The sequence below is a fragment of the Triturus cristatus genome, chromosome 8 (assembly GCF_964204655.1).
Source record: "Triturus cristatus chromosome 8, aTriCri1.1, whole genome shotgun sequence".
Lineage (NCBI taxonomy): Eukaryota > Metazoa > Chordata > Amphibia > Caudata > Salamandridae > Triturus > Triturus cristatus.
The window spans coordinates 302,941,235-302,955,776 of NC_140591.1; the positions used below are offsets into that span (position 1 = coordinate 302,941,235).

General features: G+C 42.8%; 1 protein-coding gene across 2 annotated transcripts in view; it reads right to left on the reverse strand.

The window, feature by feature from the left end:
• Positions 1-14,542, reverse strand: part of XPO4 (exportin 4) — a 495,809-nt gene that overhangs the window by 176,897 nt on the left and 304,370 nt on the right. For both annotated transcript variants that reach the window (XM_085621575.1, XM_085621576.1), the window contains 3 exons: positions 10,513-10,625; positions 6,344-6,501; positions 6,027-6,201 (listed from right to left, as the gene is read on the reverse strand). In XM_085621575.1, coding sequence (XP_085477701.1) covers positions 6,027-6,201; positions 6,344-6,501; positions 10,513-10,625 — 446 coding nt within the window. The remainder of the gene's footprint in view (positions 1-6,026; positions 6,202-6,343; positions 6,502-10,512; positions 10,626-14,542) is intronic.

Sequence of the window (14,542 nt, forward strand, 5' to 3'; positions counted from 1 at the left end):
TAAAACCAACTGAATGACTGCTCACAAAAAAGGTGAAGGCGGGCAGGGGGATGAGATGGGATGATTTACGGTATTCACTGATTCACCGCCACATGGACTCTGCTATTCACTTATTACAATTCTTTCCACGCCTTTCACTTCAGTTTCAAAGAACCATGAAAAGTAAAACGGAGACAACCGAATACAGGTTACTATCTTCCATTTGTCAAACTACGTAATTCCAATGATGTCTTCAGTGAGATTAATACAAGTGTGTGGCTCAGACAAAACTTGAACCATATCTTGGTTCATACATGGCCTAAGAAATGTGGACCCTGCTATGGGGTTTAGCAAGACGTGAAGGTCACTATCCGAGCGGCTCCTGTATTGTTTGTCAATACACTGAACACTGCCACAAATTGATCTCAAAATGGAAGTCACTGCAGGAATTATAGTCTGACAAATTGCAGCAGTGAAGGGGTGATTTACTGGATTACCAGCCCGTGCCTCCAGCAATAAATAGGAAAGGCAACTAGGAAGGTTTGCACTAGAACCAGTGAGCACAGAAGGAAGATCATGTGCAAACGATTATCATCAAAATTTACTAATTGTTTAATACAAGGCCATACAGAAGATGAACTGAAGTAGATAGCAATAGATAAACTAGACTTCAATGGCCACCCCAAAGAGAAGTGTCTACTTCTTTAAGAAACAATGTTGGATACACAGACTACACAAAGATGAATCCGGACTTAATGACAAAATACTGTGATTGTCTGTCACAAATGAAGAAATGAAACCCGATTGGCAACTATATGTGTTTACAGAAAATGTAGTTCCATAGACGTATATGTAGAACGATGAGAGGATCAATTTATTATATATACACAACATATTTCCCCCCCTGACAAACTACAATGACTGGCATTACCGCTCACTATAAGGTTTTCATACTTAATGGAACATGGTACAACGGGTGACACCCACATTAATGTAAGCAAATACAATGACCACTCTGAACAAGATGCATTTGGTGCGCGCAGGTTACTCATTGCCCTATGATCCGTTTGCTATATATTCCATGATATTTCATGCTTTACCATTCAGCAAATACAGGACAGCCCTTGCCTTTATTTCAGTACATACACATTGAAATATTACTTTCATCTTGCTCATGACACCCGTGGCATCCAACAGGCTGCAATATCTAACAGCCCTACACACCACACCGACAGATAAGGTAAACGTCTATTACCAGCCTCAACCCCTTTTTAACGTCGCCATATCTCTGCCAGTGTATTCTCAGTTGGGTGGAAGGGACTCGGCAATACACAGGTAAGGGAGAACATTTGAACTCCGGATTTTATACTTTACAATTTGCCCCTATACAGTTCTGAGCAAAATATGCTTGACAATCCCCCACACCTGCAAACACATAACATTTCTGACCAGTCTGCTAAGTCTTCTTCCAGGGCTTTTTTGAAAGGATCCTAAGGTTGTGAGGTAAGTGCTACATGGCACACAAAGGCATTTGTTTATATAAAAAGTTTTGGTATATCATTTTCTAGTTTGTCTCAGGATCAAGTATTCAGAAGAGAGACCTAAATATTGAAAAGCCAATGCTCTCCAAGAGCTGCTGCAAAGCCATTAATAAATGGCGTTGTTGAGCTCATTATCATGTCATCCCCAAGGGTTCCATGATGCTTGCCCATTCAGGAGACAAAGCGATTGGAGGACCCTAGGCCTCAAAGAGGAGGTAGTAGACTTAGAGGAGAATTTCCCATTTGCGGGAGACAATTTCCCACTTGCGCCATGAGTGAAGACACATGCTCAAGTTTTGTTGAGCCCTGCAACATCGGAGACTAGCAGGAGCACCCAGTATTGCACGGAGCATTCTCCCAGAATCTGTGCTGAGAGGACTACTACTCTATATCTAACCATTTGTAGGAAGGCTTTCAATCCCTAGGAAGATGTTATACTGCTATACTACATTCGTGTAAATTAATCTGCCATTCTCAAAAGGCACTAAAGTGAGGAAGCAAGCCACACCCACAACAATGTGGCCATACGACTGATAGGATGAGGACTCGGTGTTTACAGGGTGCCGCAGACAGGCCAGGCAGAAGGAATATACAACCAATGGTTTGACAGTATGTGCCCAATTGATCTGAGTGAAGGATGGCTGGACTGAGGTAAGCTCTGTCTGATTGTGTAGAAAACTGGTTTCAAAGTTTCATTATGTGAAGTAGCTAAGCATGCAGTTGGGGCTTAGCTTCGGGGGGACCACCCAAGCAGGAAGCCTGCAGTTCCAACAGCCTATAGACCTCTAGCTTGTAACAAAACAGTTGGTCATGAAATGATCCACTCTTTGGCAGAAGGGTGTTACACTCCAAGTACAAGGGTAAGCTGTTGGCACACAGTCTTGACTGGCCCCAATGAGACAAATTATCTGGGAGGGTGCCAAGGAGGACTTCAGAAGCTTACCTAGAACTGAAGATTGTATAGTGTCCAGAGTTTCAGGACACACCCATATTCAGTTGTTCCTGCAATTAGGAGCATCTCCACCTACCTATGTGACTTGGAACACCAGAATGAATGGATGTAGCTCTGATGATGGCTATGGAAGGTGCACAGAAGAGACTTTCTTCACTATTGAGAGGAACCATGCATCGTGGTGATATTTTGGTACAGTAGTGCTAGCAGAAAGTCTCCCTTCCCACATGAGTGGAGTATGACTTGTGAGAAAGTGCAGACGAGGGTGCGATTGTTTCCTGAGGAAATCAGGAGGCCTTTCTTGGCCTGTTGAGATCAGTATGCAGACTTCTTCTCCATGAAAAGCTTTGACTATTACCTCAGTTTATTGTCTTGTCTATTCTTTTCAGATATGTATTGATTTTTGTCTTTACTTTTATGTTTTGTATTTGAAACTTCAATAAAAACAATTTTTTTTTTTTAAACGTATAATCTCAGGAGTAGGAGAGTAAATCTAAGGCCTTGCTTTGGAAGAACACTCAAGCCTTCAAAGACTTAAGGAACTTTGTCAGCTACAAGGTGATTGTGGCAGTGTCTGTCTTATACTGCTGGATGACCTTCTCAATCAAACAAGTGCTACCCAGTTGTGCCTGTGGTTTCAGATCCAGGGTCATCATTCACAACTGGCAATGCAAGGTCAGACTGGAATAATTGGTCCTGGTAGGAGTGTTGATGAGGCCCCAGAATATCAGAGACTTCTGTCCCACAGCTTATTTGCCCAGGTTAAACATAAACCTGAACATTTCCTGTGCATAGACGAGGAGCAAAGAGGTTTACCATCAAATTCGAGATGGAGGCCTGATGGCACAGGCATTCAATTGCCTCAGTGAGAGATCTCCTGAATGGTACATTTAATTGGCATGTGTCTCCAAACACCTGGCCTCCATGTTTATGCTACTTTCTCTTTCAGGGAAACCACAACAGGTCTGAGCTATACTCAGACAGACTGGACTGTCCTTCGATGTCTGTTGCTTGGTATCAAAGAGTTTTGAAACAGTAGGTTGGGAGAAAGATTTTCCATGTCTCAAGCCACTATGGCAAGGGTTGGCATACTGGGTAGCTGATGCCATTATTCTCTTGAGGTAGCCTCTCAAGAGGACTGCTGAGGTTGTGTATCCAGAGAGGATAGCTCAACATTGGCTAGTGCTGGTCTCTGCTTCTGATTTTCTTGTGCCTTCTGCATTGCAGGGGGCAAGTGATAAAAGGTGTAAATAATAGATTAAAGAAATAATTCAAATACAATGTTTAATGACCATTTAGCCATATGTCATGACAACTTAGCCATCTGTCATGGCAACTTTAGTAACTACCCAAGTCAGCACCTCTGGGGCACTGGTTCTCATTGATGCAGCAGCCAATGCTTTTTAGGTCACTTTAAAAATCCAAGAAACATTACTGAGCAGACACTATTTGGGATATAATCAGTAAGTTAAACTTGAGACAAACATTTTTAATAATTTGAACGCTGAGACCATTTTTGGAAGCTCTACATTATTTTAAAAAGTGAAGAAACTCAAATACACTGAGGAATTTTAGTGGCGACATATCCAAATAAATACAAACATTTGCTTCCCATTCAACCTAGCTACCAAGAGTTAATTTAAAACATTAATATATGTATAGAATCTGTAAAGCTAAGCATAAGACACTAGTACAAATGGAGATAAATAGGGGGCTGGGTACAGTAGGGTTAAGTTCAGAATGTAACTTATCAGACAAAGCACAACCATGAAATGCACTACATTATACTCATCAACTGATTTCTATGAGGTTTGCTTTCAAACACACAGGGAGGTTAGCAAAGTTGAGATAGCATGTACCAGCCCAGACACATTTCTAAGCCAGCTTCAGTGTTTTGCTTTAGTGGGAGGGGGATTTTTAGGACAGGCACTGTGTGGTTTCTAGGAACAGCCCAGACAGAAGTCAGGAAAAGGGGGGGAAACAAGTACTTTATTAAATGTTCATGGAAGCTTGTCTAAGTTAAGTCTTTGAACAGTTTCTTGGCCCAATGCCTCCAAGCCTGCAACCCTATAGGTAAGGACATTTCATTTACTAGAAGGATGTGCCATCTACCCAAGAGGAATAAAAGATGAATCTAACTGCCCAGTGTTTTATTTGCAAGCACAGAATTGTCCATAAGCTGGTTTAAGCGAATTCTTATTATTATGTATCGAGCCACTGGTACTGCAGATTTGGACGGATGCATTTATCATGCACTGTTTAATGCAGCGGGTTTCATACTATTAATGCGACATAAGGCCCGCATAACACAATGTATATATTTTATAATATACAAAAGAAACGAGGTATGAGGCAAAAAATGATTGCACCTATCATTCAGTCAGGTCAAAATTAGTATAGCTTTTTTGGGTGCCAAGGATCTGAGGTTCAACACCCCTAAACCTCCCTAGGATCAAAGATCCTACAAATCAAACAAAATACTGTGATCCAGCACTCCACATGGTCATTTCAAGATACAATAATATACGATGAAATATGTCAATCCATTCAGCAGGTCTGGTTTCAAGTTCTTTATTGGATTCTTCTTTTAAAAAAACAGCGTAGCTAACGCGTTTCGCCCCTAAGGAGTTCTTCAGGGCAGATTTGAGAAATAAAGGAGCTTAGTCTCGTTCCTCTTCAGAACTAAGGTCTGTAGCCAAAGCTCCCTTTAATCAACCAAGTTAATATATTGCCGTATAATGTTAGTAGATTGGGACGAAACGCGTTGGCTACGCTGTTTTTTTAAAAGAAGAATTCAATAAAGAAAACTTGAAACCAGACCTGCTGAATGGATTGACATTTCATCGTATATTATTGTATCTTGAACTGACCATGTGGAGTGCTGGATCACAGTGTTTTGTTTAAAATGTTATATATTTGCATTTGTCTAACCCAGTTGCTTTCAAGGCAAAAATAGTAATAAACAGCTGTTGGTTTAAATCTAATGCAAAGCTGATAGGGCAATGTTGCGGAGCACTTTTATTTAGACCACTCTATATTGTTACAGGTAGGAGAGTCAGCTGTTCCCTTACAGGTTACCTGTGTATATTCCTAGCATTTTGCCTGTCCATCCTCAAGAAAAGCAGTCTCAACCAGGTGAGGTAAACTTGCACATCAACTCAGAGTGGGATCCCTATATAATACTTGTGGAATTATGCTATCACTTACATCTGCCCGTTCTATTGTCTGAACTTTGCAGAACATTTAATTTAATGTTATGCCGCAAACATACACTGAACAACGTACAGTAGTTTCTCCAAAGAGAAAGTGAAATTACAATCAGGCGTATATTAATATACACATCTATAAAAAAGGTAGGCCGTTGGACACACTTTCCATAAGTGAGCCACCTTGCAGAGCCCCCCTCAAACCTTGGAGGATATGTAAAGCAATCATAGAGCATTTGATAGCAAGGTACTTTTTTTCATATTTAGATGACTAATAAATAAACAGCAGAGTGCATTCCCAACCAGACACCAAAACCGTGCAGAAGTCAGCTTAAGGTGGGTACTCACCACTTCTTCTAAAGCAGCGCTTTTCCCAAACGAGCAGGTCAAGTGGGTGAGGCAGTTAACGAATGAAGAAAACAACTCACTGGGAATGGCAGTCAGAATATTGCGCGGAAACACAGTAATGAGGTTGCTCATAATATTGGATATCCCCAGAGCTTCAGAGTCCTCGATTTCTATCCTGAAGAGAGAGAAACAAAGGTAGCTTGTGCTTGGTCGAAACAGAAATTGTTTCAAAGGACATGCATGCATGTTTGGAAATTATAAATCATTGATGCAAATTTTAACTCCACGAGTACAGGGTTAAGTTGCTCTCAACGTACCCGTTTATCATGTTGAGTAGCCCTTCGATGAAGTGTGCCAGGTAGTCGATTTGTGACCGCTCGTCTGGGAAGATCATTCCATGAAGAGAGGCCAGTTGAGCTAGACACTGCAGCGAATCTTGGGCCATGTCGGAATCTTCTCTGATCTTGCGATGTACCTGTTACGAAGAACTGATGTCAACAGCTAGAAAATAGATCTGAGAGAGTGCCACCGAGGGCAGCTGCCACGTTATAGACACAAGCAGGCTTACTCAGTCCTTCACTTGATCCCAGACAGGACCAGGCTGACTGTTCCCCGCAGCACTGGCGGTCTCACAGTTGCCATTCCATACGCTTGATTTATAATCCACGATTTAACTGGGCAAAACTAACATTTAACTTGGTGCTACCTACGTTTTGAAGGCTGAGCTGTCTGCCGCATGTTGTTTCTTAAAGGGTGAGACAGATGCCAGCCAGTCAGCCATGCTGCTCTTTCTAAAAACAGCAATAATGACAGTCATCTGTATTATGCCAACTATGTCTAGGGTACAGCGGCTGGCTAAAGTTAGTCGACATGTTCCATCAAGAGCATACGGATGCTTTGGCACTGGAGGTAAACATTAAAGCCCAAGAAAGCACGATGCACATCCTCGTTGGGATCACACCACCAACTAATTCTGTAGCTGCTTATAAATTACCGCCCTTCCTCCGACTGGTAGCACACTTGACTTATAAACCAGGCAAACTAATTCATATTTTAACCTTTCTCCAATCCAAGATTTCTTTATGTAAATTCCAGTTCTTTGAGACACAATGGTCCTGGAAAGTTTAGTTTGAAGTATTTTTAAGCTGCCTTCAGGCAAACATGTAAACTTCGTTGTTGGCACAACAGTACTCAATAAATGTACCTAGGCAAGAGACAAACTGCAGACAGGGACCCAGCATCAGTGCAGCAGTTGGTTCCGCAGTACGCAGGAAAGAAATATTGATATATGTAACATTAAACCTCCCATTTCTGCTGAATACCGGACTTAAGTTATGCTAATAGCGTGAATATGTCATAGACAAAACTGTTTCTCCAGCACCTTGGAGACTGCAATTTCACCAGAAATGTTTTAATTCTTTTAAGAACTTTATGAAAAATGTTTACCACAATTAACAGTTTTCATTAGGAAAGTTGGAATTATCACGTTTTTATAAGTACATACATGCAGCAAATAGGAGTCATTGGTGCCAAAAAAACAAACCAGAATTAGGAGGAAAATACGTGTTTAATGTGCAAAGACAACAAATTAGGTAAAGGGGACAAATGTATATCAGAGAAAACAATTAATACTGAACTGGAGAATGAGGATTGAAACTAAGATAGGGAATGAGGAAAGGTAAAATAAATGAGCAGCAATTGAAACAACAAACTAGCACAATCTATGTAACAGGCATTTACAATGCCAACAGGTCTGACTTATAACTGAAAGTGCCTCTTCAATCACTTATGCATGCAGTGTCACTCATCCTTACACTCATGAATCCATCCATTCAACTGTTGACGTATTCTTCCATTCACTTGCACAACCTCAAAAAAACACACAAACAACACGCGTATGCGAGATAAATAAAACTAAATAAAAGTAGAAACAAAACAAAAAAAAAAGATGCCACCTAAACGTGGTAGGCACAAGCGTTCAATTAAAAATAAGTAAACTAACATGACAGAAGAGGATCATCCTGTAATTATATGGAGCAGTCTACCCTTTTTTTTTAAGTTGTTATGGCTGTCATGTTTAGAAGCAATGTGTCAGTCATAGAACATTACAGCAATGACAGACTATGCACAATACCATTCCTCGAAGACTGATCGGTAAAAATGGTACTGTCTTGGAAAGGTATTGTGCATAATGTGTCACCTTTTTGCCCCTAATCGGGAAATTTCTGTAGTTACCGATTTATAACTTACGCAGTCAGCTTTGAATTATGTATAACATGCCCTGTACTTCTACGGTCCTGGTGGGTCTATAAAGGATGTATAACGGATCCTTGCATGCCATTACCACGCATGCCTTTACAACATGCTCTTTGCCGCGCATGGCTTTACCACAAACATTTTTACCACACATGACATTACAACAAACATAAGTATCTTACAGGTAAGTATAAACCCTTGATATATACATACACACATACATAAAAAGGGTTTAAACTTACCTGTAAAATACTTACATTTTCGTTGTATAGGCATATATATGTATGTGAATATAATAGGATTTACACTTACCTGTTAATTTTCTGCCACGCATATATCACCCCATTAACCCACAACCTCTAAACCCTAAAAATCTTCTTGCCACCAAAAAAAACATACCTACCCTAAACCCTAAAAATATCCTTGCCAGCCAAAAACCCATACCGACCCTAAACCCTAAAAATGTCCATGCTACCCTAAAACCAATACCCACTCTAAACACAATATTGACCCTCTTAAACGCAGTAGGCGTGTGGGATGCAGTGTACAGCAAATGTAGCAAGTGGCAAGCAAGCGGCTAGGTATCACTGTGTGGTGAGCTGCCAAGCACTCTTCAAAATAAAATAAAAAAAGTAACAGGAAAGACATGAAAGGTAACCTATAACAGAAAAAAATGGAAAACTATAAAGGACTGACCCACCAGCCCTCGCAGTGAAACACGCACATTATCAGGCAACGTGCTCATGTGATCAGGCGAAAATGCCATCACTGATAGGCTCATATAAATGTCCATCTGAAAATGCTGATCACACGTTATATTTACAAATCACAATGGGTTTCTTGAAATGCCTTCACTATACTATGTCTTAGCTTAAAAATCTCGGACTCTTCGGTTTTAACAGTGTAACGGTACTTTTGGACAGACATTTTCCGAGTTAATGATGCTAAGTAAAAGGAGAACACCTATTTCAAAGGGTTAACTTGGAGAAGGATTCGCAGGGATGGATACAACAAACTGAATCCAAGCTACACTATGCTTAAGGGCTAGAGGATTATTTCAGTCAGGTTACGTTTTGCTGGTGTCCGGTTTAAATAACCGCATCGCAAAGCAGTTTGAGGATAACCAAACGGTCACCCTCATCAGAAAACTGCATGATTAACTATACCTGGTTAGGAAACAACTTGTGAGACTTCGACCGATGTGCAAACATCTGAAAAAAATGTACGCCAGCAACTTTGCTACGAGAGACCAACTTATCTATAAGTATAGCACAAACCCACAACATCTGCTCTGAAATGCGAAAGCTTGAACTGATAACGCAGCATGTCCAGACAAAATATTTCAATTAAGAGCGTGAAGGAAACCGCAGCCATGTAACAAATGGTGTCGACAAGAAAACCTACAACAGAAACTAAATCCCAGACAGTACTAAAAAAAAAAGAACTTGAAGCACTTCACGGATCATAAACCGCAAAGAAACCACTCAGGACTTAACAACTACTATTTTCAGTACTTCGAAAGAAGCTAATCGTTTTCCTTTCGATGAAAATAAAAAGCACATTAGCTGTAACAATATAGACGTAAAATATATAAATATACGAACATTTGATTTAAGTCTAGACTTGCGGGAACTGAACCCCGTCAGCGCTGACGGGCACTGCCTGACCGTACAAGCTGCTCGCACAGCCCGGAGCAGTTCCTAACACACAGCGCCTCTAAAAGCCTGCACAGACTGGCGCCCAACGCCAGAAGACGAGTGTGCTGACCCTGTCAACGCGCTTCAGCACTGCCCTGGCTAATCAGGATGGTCTGCTCACAGGAAGAAGACATGCCAAACTATGCCAATACACGTATACAACTGTACTATAAAATGAAATAGATGTAATGCCATAAGGCATAACTGCATCGCTTAAAAATAAACTATGTAAGAACAGGTGCAACAGAAAAGGTGTGTAGCACTTTGAATCTGACAGTAAAACAAATTATTGTCAGGTTTCTGGCAATCCCACGAAAATAAATTAATTTACTGCCAACATTGTACTATTTCTAAAATACACCAGTCAGCTCTGTTAAAATCGTTATGGCGATTTATTTTATTTTTCTGCAATTTTAAACACTATCGTCCATGCATGGCACGCACCACACGTCACTCACCTCCTCTAGGATACACACGACAACAAGTATACCAGGTGCCTGTGATTAGCGCTTAAGTTGAGGAAGAGCACTTACCGCGAAGAACAGCTCCATGACTCTGCTGTCCAGGAGGGCCTCGCGCCAGGACTCGGTCGGCTTCAGCATCACGTTCTGCGTGGACTCGAACATCGCTATATAATGTCGGCCCAGTTATCTGGCGTCAAGGTCAACACAGCATCCGCGCTTGGCTTTAAAGCAACCAAAGGCCAGTTACAAGAGGGCCCATTGAGCAGAAATGCCATGGAAAGAAACCCTAAGCCTCGCCACATACACTGCATACTCCATGCATGAGGCCCAGGAATAAAAGGTATTAAGCAGCGAAACAAGGAATGCGCCGGGAATGCCAGATAACAGCGTGAACGTAATTGTGCGGCATGCCATAGTGATAGGCTCACTTTGATAAGAGAGGGCCTAATGTGACAGGGGCAGAAGGAAAAGCAGCAACCGCAGTTAACAGGTGGCCCCCCGAACCATACAGAACCAGAAAGCACTTTATCAAACGCTTTTTCCGCCCGCCGGCTTCCTTGAAGACCGCAGCAGGCTAAAGATAGCGCCAGACTGCAGGGGGCGTCCAAGGGAAGTTACACGGAGGGAAACGCTCTGCAACAACGCGTTTTTATCCTACAGTGAAGCAGCAAAACGAAGCTCTGGAAATACAACAAAGAGCGCCCTAGCACGGGGGTGCAGGAGCTTCACAACAGAGCAACGAAATGTGTCCACACTGTAAACCAATGCTCTCTCTGCAGTGTGTGAATGCTTATGTCGAGGAAACGGAAGTACCCACAATCCACCGGGCAGCTTCAAAATCCAATGTCAGGACTGGAGGCGAGGATTATGCGCAACTTTAGTCAGTTTTACTCTCAACACCCTTGTAAACACTAAATCAGGAGTACACGTCTCAGGGGTCCTTGAAAGAAAACTAACACCAACATCTCCAGCCAATCATTTCTCAGGTATAACAATACAACAAGCCTCAAGAAGCAGTGCCCTGTAGCCAGGGAGTTGCTTTTCCTCGAGGACAGCCATACTGTTATGTATTGATTACGTTGTGCAGTAATGACATTGACTTATTGCCATTTGCTTGGGCAAAGTCATTTATTAACTGCAGCGCTCGAGACGCGAGAAGCAGCATTTACAGAGGCTGTGGCGGCATCCATGAGCCAGCACGTGACGCAAGCACCTTACCTCGGGGAGACTAGTGTCGGGGTGCAGATGCATAGCTCTGATTCACTGCAGCCAGCCCCGTTACACATTGCACTGGTAGAAGGTGCTGTGGGCAGTCCGCAACAGAGCCCTGGCCACTGTCTCTCTATTGTAGGGATCTTATGGACCCGCTCTTATGTGAGCAAGAGTCGGCCAGGCCTAAGCTTCTCCTCCAACTCACTGAACCCCGGTGGCCTTTGTATAGTAAAGGATCACAAAGGCACCGGTTCCCACCTTACAAACCTTGCCCTAGTACGTTTTGTGAGCATTAGCTCTGAAGCCTCACTAGGCCTTCAATACAACAATTATTTGGGGTCATCCAGAGTAATGTAGATTAGCCGTGAACCCTTTTTCTTTTTTTTAACTCAAAGGGACTGCGTTTGTCAGGGTTCTTTACATTCCTTTATTTACCCCATGAGAGTATAATAAATCTACACTAACCTGAACACCGACGCAGGATGATGGCAGCCCGATCTCCAGGAAGAGCTGGTGGGCGAGCAGTAGGTCGTGTCCACATGGAGGAGGGCCTCATACAGGCTATGAACTCTTCTTTGTAGAAGGCAGTAAGCTCAGTGCTCGAGTCCCCAGAGAACACCTTTCGGCTGAAATCTCAGCTGGGGGGGGGGGGTGGGGGGGTGGGGGGGGGGTTAAGTCCCTAGGCCTGTTAGGCATGCAGAACCCAAACAGACCCAGAAAGTACCATGCAAAGCAAAAACAGAAGAGCAAATCCACACCTATAGATGCCTTTGTGCTATTAAGGGAGGCATTTTTGAAGAGGTGCTTGGTGATGCGATTGAACCCCTCTTAGAAGATCAGCCAGGGACTACCCCCAGTGATGTGCAGACTTCCAGAACTCTACAGGGTCTAGAAGACTCAACGGTTCAGACTAGGATAACAACTCTGGGTAGTCTGTAGTGTCTGGATGCAGGGTCCAGGTATCTCAGACCCCCACAGGATCCCTTCAACCCTGCTGTCTCTGATATGTTGGATCAAGAAGACATGTATCCCCCAAAGTCCTCTGACTGGTCCCCATCAGATACAGAGGCTCATATTAGAGCTAGACTGAGGAACGTCTTGGACAAGGTGCTCAGGGGTACCTGTGGGCAGATTTAAGAGCCCCCCACCCCCCAATCCCAGAAAGGTCACTGTAACACCCGAGATAGATGGAGAAATGGGCACCTTCAGAAAATTCCTCAAGCTGCAAAACTACTCCTACACATAAGTGACCATTTCGTTTTACCACAAGAACTATTTCTGGATTCACATGTTGTGCCGCAATTAATTAGCGGTATTCACCACTTTGGGGGGGGGGGGGCTGGGCTGAAATGAGTATGTATTTGTGAACAGCTGTTTTAATACTCTTTGTCAGAGCGGTGTCTCCTTGGTAGCCTGGCTATCCGCCCAGTGATATTTTTGAAGGTGAGCATGGAAGACCGGGTTGTAGCATACAGATGTAATTTATGAACACATTTGTTGTTAATGCCAGTATAGCTCCCTTCTAACTTGTCCATTGTGGTCTTGGTTTTTGTCCCAGCAACTACTCCTGCTTTCTAACATATCTAGATTGTTTGGATCATCTTCCTTGCATAAATTCCCTCAGTGATTGGTGAGCCCTTGCTTGCCAGTGCAAAAGACATGAAAAACAGTTTTATCCTTCTGATAGGGTCCGTTTCAGCGTAGCTATGTAGTATAGGTGCTTTCTGCTGGTCATCTTAGAGAAAGCCTGTAGCTGTATAGCTTGGCTGACCTGAAAGTGTGAAATGACCTTTGCCAGAAATTATGGGGTTGTTCTCGTTCCACTCTTTCCCTATGTATCTGTAAAAAACGTATTAGTGGTGTGAGTTCCTGAATTTTGTTGACTCTTTCCAAGGATATGATGGTCATCAGAAAGGCAGTTTTAAACCCTTTAGTATCGCCTTATGAACAGGCTCGAAAGGTGGTTTCATCAGCTGCATTAGAACTAGGTTTAAGTTCCAAAGATGTGTGGGTGCTGATCTTGGCGGAGCTACCCTTTTTTCCCCTTCTAGAAACCTCTTAATCACAGGTCTGTTGAAGAAACCTCTTTTTAGAACGCCCCTGGAGTAGGCTACTATGACGGAGAGGTATACTTTACTGGACTGTTCCCATTGGAGCAGGGTCGAGACTGATATGCATATGGCTGGGTCAAAACTGAGGTGGCATGGTGTGCAAAATAATGGACAGGGATGTGGCCTGAGTAATTACCAGTGGCTGAGATTAATTCAAGCATTTCATCCATCACTTTTTTGTACACTTTAGAGTATACTTTTAACCAGGGTGTTGTACACCGCAATGTTGGCGGGGGTGAAGGTCTGGAGGGGTATGTGTAAAATCCTCCTTTCAAGAAAGTCCATCTCTAGGTCCTGCCACCCATTCTCTGCTGGCACCAGGTAATGAAATGAACCCTACTCAAAATGACCTTCAGGTCCCCTTCTCCACAGATTTCCTCTTCCTGGGGCTCAGGTGTTGTCGGGGCTCCAGGTGTTCTTCCTCCCATTCCTTCCACCACTGAGGCATCAGGGAAATGAGAAATCCCTTTAGGGAGTCAGACTCTTTCTTCCTCCTCATGAGGGCCTCAATCTCAGACTCAACCCTACATTTTTCCTCTCAACATCAAGAGCTCTTTGTTCGGAGTGGAGTGTTAAGTTCTTCCTCTTTCGCATCAAGGCCTTCTCGTGAGGCTCTTTGTCCCTTCTACACTCTAGATTCCTTTTCGGTTCCAACAATTTTTTGCAAATGGTATCTTTAGACCTGGGCTTTCTTTGTTTTTGCCCACAAATGCTGGTGTTTTGGTGTCAGGGCTTAGCCTTGGAGAACTTTGAGTCTGGATTCTTTGTTTTGGCCC